The sequence below is a fragment of the Lepidochelys olivacea genome, assembly GCF_965140295.1.
Source record: "Lepidochelys olivacea isolate rLepOli2 genome assembly, chromosome: 5".
Lineage (NCBI taxonomy): Eukaryota > Metazoa > Chordata > Testudines > Cheloniidae > Lepidochelys > Lepidochelys olivacea.
Window position 1 is genome coordinate 34,202,484 of NC_140415.1, and position 9,354 is coordinate 34,211,837.

At 41.6% G+C, this 9,354-nt stretch overlaps 1 protein-coding gene across 2 annotated transcripts; it reads left to right on the forward strand.

Annotated features, from left to right (window-relative positions):
• Positions 1 to 1,916: 1,916 nt before the first annotated feature.
• FST (follistatin) lies at positions 1,917 to 8,567 on the forward strand. Of its 2 annotated transcripts, none has more exons than XM_084629510.1 (6): positions 1,917 to 2,399; positions 4,120 to 4,311; positions 4,729 to 4,947; positions 5,301 to 5,525; positions 6,700 to 6,930; positions 7,390 to 8,567. In XM_084629510.1, coding segments are annotated over exons 1-6 (951 nt in total). In that variant the 5' UTR covers positions 1,917 to 2,317; the 3' UTR covers positions 7,392 to 8,567. The 2 variants fall into 2 exon arrangements, with proteins under 2 accessions (XP_084485636.1, XP_084485635.1); XM_084629509.1 differs by having other exon boundaries at positions 1,918 to 2,399; positions 7,633 to 8,563.
• Positions 8,568 to 9,354: the final 787 nt, after the last annotated feature.

Sequence of the window (9,354 nt, forward strand, 5' to 3'; positions counted from 1 at the left end):
AAGCTGAGACCCCCCAAAATTCATGTCATGGATCCCAGGCGCACTAGTGAAAGGTTAGCAGAACTCAGCTCACCGCCACAGACATAGCCCTGAGAGAGAGACTCCTTGTGTCTTTATGAATGGTAGGAATGGGGAATGGATGGACCCCCGTGAAACGTTCCAGACCTATGAAAGTTTCACATCTCCTGGAAGTTTTGTATTATGTCCTAACTACACAGGGATGGAATAAGGTTAAAGTTGTACCTGAATTTTACGCTGCTGTTTAACAAGGCTGTTTCCGGGGATGAGGGTTATCCCCATGTTTTTGTTCCCTGTGCCTTGTTGCGGGAAGCTGAGAGAAACCACACTTTTCAAAACATGTTACAACACAAGAATCAAAGCCATATCCCTTCAGTAGGAAATCTAGCTTTTGAAATCAGCCGTTTATCGGGGGCTCCTGAATAAGGGGTGTTTGCTATTAATTGTTAATGTCGTCTGCCATTAGAGGGCACTAAACAACCCTGCATTAATGCTGATTCAGAAAGAGAGAGAGAGAAAGAGGGAGAGTGACACCGATTTGGGGAAAGATTAACAAGGGATGTGGAGTCCCAAAAAAAAGCTTCTGAAGCGATCAAAATGCCCCAGGGCTGCTCACGGTGATGATCATAATAATAATAACTCAAATTGTAGCGAGGTCAGTTATTTACCAGTCTGCTTCTTAATGTGTGTGACTGCAGGTGGTGCAATGGGACATTGTGATTCACGCTCACTTTCAAAGCAGGACCCAGGCCCCGGTCTGAGGCACCCAAACAACTGTCTTCTAATATTAGCACGGCTGTATTTCTGGATCTATTATAGGCTGTCCAGACAGATCCCATTGTAATGGGATCTTTTATTAAAAGATTAGCACTATCTCCTGCAGTTGGTGGAAAAAAATCTGTTATCACTGAGTTATTTGCAGTTGTGGGGAGGGGGAAGTAGGGGAAAAGCCTGCAGAATAAAAGCTGGGGGGGGGGGGTTAAGAGCACTGGGAAAGGGGTGGGGAGGAATCGGTAGAATTTACGCATGAATCCCAATGATCTGGCAGTGTCCAAGAATTTTTGTCTGCATACTTTGCTGTCTGTTGTGCTTTGGTGGCTCAGAGCAGCGAAAGAATCGAAATTAAAAAGGCAGCTTTTGAATAAACAATACCATTTTCCGTTAAGTAATCATTTTGTATAAAAGGAAATATCGCCTACTCAGTTTCATTCAGCGGTGCCAAAAAATGTTATAAATGAGAGACCGCCAACTTTCTAAGGGGAAGAATAATGCCAGACTGTGCTTAGTAAACTAGTGCTCTAGAAGTTCATTATCGATGTTGCAACCTTTTTTATTCTGAAAGGAGACCGCCTACGTCGCCCCCATTCCAGGCGCTCCCAGTGAAAAGATTGTCACTTGGGTAGAACCCCAGGTATTAAACTTTTGTTTGTTTTTGACCAGTCCCGGAGAGGGAGATGTGTGTGCGCCAGACACCTAACTACTGTTTGAGGTGTTGGGGTAGATTTATTATTAATCACAACCATAGAGTGGGCATGTCACCCCCACACACACACACACACCACCACCACCACCACCACAACAACAACATATCTCCCGAGAGACTTCATCACCTTTTGCTGAGCCCCAGAACTTCTAACAAGAAGCGAAAACATTTCCGCATGCTGATCAGGTTGTAGTTTTGTTTTCAAGTTCCTTTGTGGGGGGGCTAGGGGAAAGGATCGCGCCTCTCCGTCCCCAGTCAAGTGACATGGCTCTTGCTTTAGTCCTATAAATTGTGTTAAAGCCCCTAGCTCCTCTGCGTGCGCGCCACCTGGTATTAATGACACGAGTGGATAGTTCTGCTCTCTCTCTCTCTAAGCTCCAGTTACCATTCTGTTTTTTCCCTCCTTCCTGTTACTACGCAAAGAACTCCAGCGATTCCCTCTTGCAGATTTGATGTGAGACTGTGAGTGTGTGTGTGTGAGAGTGAGAGAGACAGTGAGAGAGAGAGAATGTGTATATGCACCTAAACCAGATAATTGGAAAGGGTTTCCAGAAGGTGGAAAATGTCACCTGATTCACAGTGAACTTTTTAAATCTCCCCACCCCCGAACACACACACACATTAGGAGACCGCCCACCGCAGACAGCTAAGACCCCCTTATAGATTTAAAGAGAGACTGCTTTGAGAGGCTGACGTTCATTCAATAGAGCGATCATAAGCAGACTGACTAGTGCTCTCTGTCTTTCTCTCTCTCTCTCTTTCTCTCTGCTCCACTTGATATTGTTTCTGTCTCTTTCACTCGCTGGTATACTGAGGATGTTAAATCAGAGAATCCACCCGGGCATGCTTTTATTCCTGATGCTTCTGTGCCACTTCATGGAAGATCACACAGGACTGGGTAAGATGAGATTGTTTATTTGTAGATGTGTTTTATTTTCTATATTTTTCTCTGTGTTTAGCTTTCTCCTGTTGAACGTCTCTCTACAAGGGACCAGCTTTAGGAATAGGACCGCAAGTTAACTATAAATGGGACCGCTTTGCACAAATGTATGGAGCTGACATTTAGAGATATTTTTGATCGGCCCCTTAAACTGCTATGCATAGTACAGAGCAGCGATGATGATGATGATTGTTATTTATTATTATTATGCAGCATGAATGAACAGCAGCCCCACACAGCAACTTGCTTAGTCCCAATAGGTGCTCAAAGTTTTTGTTGCAATGTAGCTTAGATTTTCCTCTCGACTGCTTGGCTGCGAGGATGGTGGGGATGGTGAGTTCCACGATCACAAATGACATTTTCAGACACTAATATTAGTCATTTTCCGGCTATCCTTTCAATATTTGGACACCCCCCCGTCCCCGCGCACATACACATTTGTGAGTGAATTTTGTTGGGCTGTGAATTCTGCTGCAGCTGGAGAATGTGTTTAAAATACATGTCCCAGGCGAACAAAAAAACAGAAAATGTAACAGCTGTCTTTTCCACGGGTGATTACTGAGGTTTTTTTTCTTGCTGCCGCTCCGACAACAACCTGAACGAGTTAGACTGATGGTTTTTACTGAATATTTTTTCGCTGAGCTGGATGCATAGGTTAACCTTGTGAAGGCAACTGTAAGGCGCTCAAAACTGACTTCTATCGTTCTTTTGATCCATGAAAACTGATTTTCAAAAGGGTGTTGTTTATTCAATTATTGCTTGGGGGGGGAGAGCTATCCTCCCCCTCCACCGTCTCCCCATATATATCGATCTGAGAGGCCGATCCTGCACTTCTCACTCCGGGAAAATTCCCATTGGAGTAAGGAAACCGGATCGAGCCCCTGCTGGATTAGAATCAATTGCTATTAGAAGTCACACTGGTTATTCACGAGAGGCTCATCCCAACCAAAACTCTCCAACTAAAAAAGGGGCAGTTGCTTGGACTAATGTTCTTGGCTTGAATCCATCAACAGCAGAGATAGAAGTAAAACAAATCTCTATCCGATTTACGTGCAGTGCACTTCCCTATGAAACTGTGTCGGAAGAGACGATACCTATAACTTTTGGTTTGTAAACTCTCTAGTGGTCTCCTATTTCTGTGCCCCGGCCTTTTGTTTACTTTGGTCACCCTTATTTGGATCGCAGCTAACTTGCTTCAGCAAAGAAAAAGTCATTTCTTAAGGGAAGCAGCAGCAACCTTTCGAGATTTCGAAAGACTTTGCTAACAGGCAAATGTTACCAATTCTTGCCGATTGTAAAATGGCCTGGATTGAAACTCTGGGCAGCTCTAAACCAATGTTGTACAGAATTTTTGAGGAAGGGGGAAAAAGTATTTGCAAACGTGTTTTTCTTTTACCCCTGGTTTTTAATGCACATCCTTGTCAAACCTCTGTCACGCGTATGCAAGTCCCCCTGGTCTACACATGGAATAAATACCTCCGAAAACTGCCTTGCCCTGTTCCGATCAGGTTATTTAAACTGCGCTGCCTATTGCTCCAGAGTAGCTGCAGGTTATGAAATGGGACAAATAAAAGTAAACAGTCTAGTAAAAGTCAATGCAAGCCGCACGTGTTGTGTCTGGGTCACTGGTAACTGACATTGATATGGCTGGGTCTCTCTCTCCCTCTCGCTCTTGCAGCTGGGAATTGTTGGCTCAGGCAGGCAAAGAACGGCCGCTGCCAGGTCCTCTATAAGACTGATCTGAGCAAGGAGGAGTGCTGCAAAACGGGCCGGCTAACCACTTCATGGACTGAAGAAGACGTCAACGACAACACGCTTTTTAAGTGGATGATTTTTAACGGTGGTGCCCCAAACTGTATCCCATGCAAAGGTGTGTTTGAAAAGTGCTCAGAACCCGTATGTGCAGGGGATGGCGGTGGCCGGGATGGACTCAGCAGGGGCAGCAATGTTTCCCTATGCCACTCTCCAATCTGGATTTTAAAGCTCATCCAGTAAAGTAAATGCCCGGACTTGGACACTGTATTAGTGAGAAGGGGAAGGGATCTAGCCTCTGCGTGGTGAAATAGATGTGTGTGTGCAAACCAGCAGTTTGATCTTCCTTTTTGGTGGATCTCTCTCAGGACCCCACATTTTGTTTTCTGGACGGGGCCGGGGGAGGGAACTTGTTGGCTCCCTTTGTGCCTTGGGGGTTTGTCGCGGTGTTTGTGTAAACACCATTAATCCGAAGTCTGATGAGCAGACGAGGTATTAAAATGTTGCCTCTTTCTTTCCATCCCCTCCCCTTTAGAAACGTGTGAGAACGTGGACTGTGGACCTGGGAAGAAATGTAAAATGAACAAGAAGAACAAACCTCGGTGTGTTTGTGCTCCGGATTGCTCTAATGTCACTTGGAAGGGTCCTGTGTGTGGCTTAGATGGGAAAACCTACAGGAACGAGTGTGCTCTCCTCAAAGCCAGATGTAAAGAGCAACCCGAACTTGAAGTCCAATATCAGGGCAAATGCAAAAGTAGGTTTACAAATCTAACCAAGTCCCCCGAATACCACAGGGTGTGTCTGAATGTAGGGAGGAGGAGCTGACGTACTTTCCCACAATAACAAGATGATGTTTCAAATACTGAGGGACAAACACTAAACCACGTTCAACCGACAAGAACATAGCTGAATTGAGAATCCCCCACAGCCATGAAACACTGTGTTCACACCAGCTTCCCTGAGATGTGAAGGTTTTCCCCAGTGGCCTTTTTATGAGGAAAGCTGCTGAAGACTTTGATTGTGTCATTTGATTGTTTCACATGTTCACTCCCTGTATGAGGCATTGGATCTCCTATTAATTATTGTATGTTTCCGTCTTTATTTCAGAGACCTGCAGGGATGTTTTATGTCCAGGCAGTTCCACGTGTGTGGTTGATCAAACTAATAATGCCTACTGTGTGACATGTAATCGGATTTGCCCGGAGCCTACTTCCCCTGAACAGTATCTCTGTGGGAATGATGGAATAACATATGCTAGTGCTTGCCACCTGAGAAAGGCTACCTGCCTACTGGGCAGATCCATTGGATTAGCCTACGAGGGAAAATGTATCAGTAGGTATCATTCTTTGGGGGTGCTTATGGGGGGAGGGGAATAGTTCTTCATAACTAATTGTTTCACAATTTTGTAGAAGGGTTTCTGGATGCAGATTATTTCCTAGAACTGAATGTGTTGTGCAGTCCTGCAGTTTTTACTAAAGAAAAGGGGGAAATTTTACTTGAGGGACACCTGCAAGATTTTCAAAAAGAAAAGGAGGACTTGTGGCACCTTAGAGACTAACAAATATGCTCAAATAAATTTGTTAGTCTCTAAGGTGCTACAAGTCCTCCTTTTCTTTTTGCGAATACAGACTAACACGGCTGCTTCTCTGAAACCTGTAAGATTTTGGGCCCCAAGAGGGGACAGAGGGTTCAATCCTTGATATCAGTGTGAGTTTTGACACTGTTTTCAATGGGAGCTGGAGTCAGGTCCTCAAATGTATTATGATATGACAACAGAGTAACACAATCTCAACATTCAGCTGAACTGGTTTCTTGGAAACATTTGTCTTCAAGAGGTCTTGGCAAATGTTATTTAATGTCAATCAGATACATCTGATAACTTTTCCCTCTTAGAAAAAATCTTGTAGTGATTGGGGAGTGCTGTTGTGGATTAAGATAAGAAAATAACCTCAAAACAACCTGGTATTTTATATTAATTGTTATTCTTAACAATGTTTGTCACCACAATATGTTTGTTTTTATCATACACATTTCAGGTAACTTCATGTCTGAAAAATTATCTTTACAAGTTAAAGATCTCAAATCTAGTTCCATTGTGATAGCATGTGGTGAATTAACATTTTAATGACATAAACAACTATTTTATAAGGTTTAGCTTGAAAAATAATCAATTTAGAAATCTTTAATTAATTGGCCAATTATAGACCTCCCATTTAAGACACTGGGGAGAGGGGATTCCCATTGATTTCAATCAGAGAAGGTCAGGACCTGGTCATTTACAATATGCAAATTTAATTCCACCTGCCTGAGGCTAAATTCTGCTTGCTTTGCTCCTCCACACCCACCTCCCCCCACACACAGACCCCACTGATTTCCAAATGCACTATGTGCTTGAGTAAAGTGAGAAGGATTTTACCCATAAATTTCATATTCATTTTCCTATGAGTTCTTGATATATGAGAAGAGAGATTCTGCTTTACTCATTTCTGGTATCTTGTATTTTTAGAAGCCAAATCCTGTGAAGATATCCAGTGCAGTGCTGGGAAGAAATGTTTGTGGGATTTCAAGGTTGGCAGAGGTCGATGTGCCCTCTGTGATGAGCTCTGCCCTGAAAGCAAGTCAGATGAAGCAGTCTGTGCCAGTGACAACACTACTTACCCAAGCGAATGTGCCATGAAAGAAGCAGCCTGCTCCATGGGTGTGCTTTTAGAAGTAAAGCACTCTGGATCTTGCAACTGTAAGTGAGATTTTAAACCTTGCAGACATTTAAGGCTTCTGAAGGCAATCCCTAGGTAATGAAGACTTATGCCTTTAAAAATGAGAATTTCATTTAAAGATTTTTCCCTTAGAAATATATATATAATATATATTATACACATGTGTGTGATTGGTAAATTGCAACAGATAGTCAACGGTCTGTGGCTTGGACACTTTCAAGATACCTGTTTTTTGAGGAAAAGTCATGTTATCAGCAAGGGGTTGCCCTAAGAGCATCATACTAGCTATTTTTCCTAATTTGTGTGTGCTTCGCTGTTTGCTTTATTAACACTTGGATATATCCTAACTCCATCCAAAAAACCAAGCTTACTGTTAGCACATGGGCTGCTGTCTTAGAGCAGTTGCCTCTACTAACTCTGAATGAAGGACACAAAGCAGTTAAACCTAGAACACAAGAGCGCTTTTTATCTGATTTCAGGAATCTGCCAATAAAACCTGAGCCATTGATTCTTCAGAACTTTCTGCAATTATGACTTCATAGCTTATGTATAAAAAACCATATTACATAACAGCAGATGCCAAAGAGCATCTCACTACAAGTCACGTAAAATGCAACGCTGTATTATGGCTGTTCAGAGGGCTTTGAAAACATGCACTGAGCTGCTTCTGCGCTGTTGTTGTCCTTATTTAAACAACAGCTCCCCTGTATTCCCCCATCTAGCCATTAATGAAGACCCCGAGGAAGAAGAGGAAGATGAAGACCCGGACTACAACTTTCCTATATCTTCCATTCTAGAGTGGTAAAACCTCCATCACTATTGGAACAGCCACTGGGCAAGAAATCAATGTCCATACTGTAAATAAGTGTATGCTTATTTATTTTGGGGAGAAAGAAAAGTATACATATAGTTGAGTCTTGTAGACATTTATTTATACTGTGTCATGTTTTATAATTTATACATAAAATGTCTGGTTGACTGTACACCTTGTTTTTTGAAGAAATTTATTCGTTACGGGAAGAGCAGTGTTATTTATTGTGAGGTCTCTTGCTTGTAAAGTAAAGCTTTTTTTTTTTTGTAAACTATAAAAGTCCATTCCTTAGAGCTTACCCATATGACTCTCATCTCTTCTTTTCACTGCTGTTAACTCCTCTCCACTTTCACAAACTTGCATGTCAGTTTCTGTTATGTTTATTTATTGGATTTTCTTCTTGCCCCTCTGTACATAAATGATCCCTCGGGTTTTTGTTTACAAGGAATCTTGACTGACCAAAAGGCGCTGATTTAAATATACTTTCTGGGTGCAGTGAGGCAACTTTAAGGACACCTCTTCCACTTAACTTTGCTCTGCTTCTAATCACTTCATGTACTGACATGCTCTCAGTGTGCTGAGCATTTATACTGTACTATAAGAATTCTGGACCCAAAGAAATTGAATTATGAAGGTTGTTAATAACTACATGGCGAACAATAATGAGAACAACGTTCTTATTCTTTTTTATTTTTTGTAACTTACATAAATGCTTTATCAGGTGGTTCCTTTAAGATGGTCCTGCAATACCACTTTTTAAAGTTCTTTTAAACTGTCACTAAAAAGGTGTATCAAAGCTTTATCAGTTCAAGTTTCTTGCTTGTCATAATACTTTTTTTTCTGATGCAATTTTATATTTTCAAACATGGTGAGTTAAATATAAATTCATTTAAATATATAGTTTTGTACTTTTCTACCATGTAAATGTGCAATGTATATAAAAGTTATAATGTGTATTTGTAAATAAATGATGAGTGAACACAACAGAAAAAAATTGAATTTTCCCTGTGTGCAGACCTCAATTACTGGTTGTAAAGGGTTTGGGGAGATTTGTCCCTGTTATACAGAGTGGTAGGGGAAAGGGAATTGTAAATGTCATTGGGATGAAGTGGAGTTGTTCAAGGACACAGCTTTCAACTGAAAATCCGTATCCACAACACTTATAATTCCAGCTTGCTAAATACATTTTCTTGATCAGTGTCACCAGTGCACTGACAGCAAATAGTTGTAAATCCGTATACACTTCTGAATGAGAATAGATATAACCCTTTTTTCCTTCTCTCTATGGTAATGAGATAGGTTTGTCATTAATTGAACTGCTTTAATTTGCATCTTTCTGGGATGGTTTGACTATCTATTTACATTCCTACTAAGTTTCAGATCCATGCCATGTTACTGGGGCACTGAGTTGAAGCTCCATCACTAGTCAAGTGATGGAACTTGTGTTTGTGACAAACACAAACACTCAAAGGTGTTCAAGTTAACCAAGCAAAAGTTAAAGAGAAGAACCAGAACAATAATCACAGAACATGGGGGAAAAAATGCAACGGACATAGTATCTCTGGAAGGTGATTTGCTTTCAGAAGTAAAGTTCACTAGGGGATTTCCTTTAATGAGCTAATCCAGTATCTTA

Coding starts and splice junctions, on each gene's coding strand:
- FST (XM_084629509.1), top strand. CDS start 2,318: ATGTTAAATCAGAGAATCCACCCGGGCATGCTTTTATTCCTGATGCTT. Junction 2,400..4,119: donor GGAAGATCACACAGGACTGG/GTAAGATGAGAT, acceptor TCGCTCTTGCAG/CTGGGAATTGTTGGCTCAGG. Junction 6,931..7,632: donor GCACTCTGGATCTTGCAACT/GTAAGTGAGATT, acceptor TCCCCCATCTAG/CCATTAATGAAGACCCCGAG.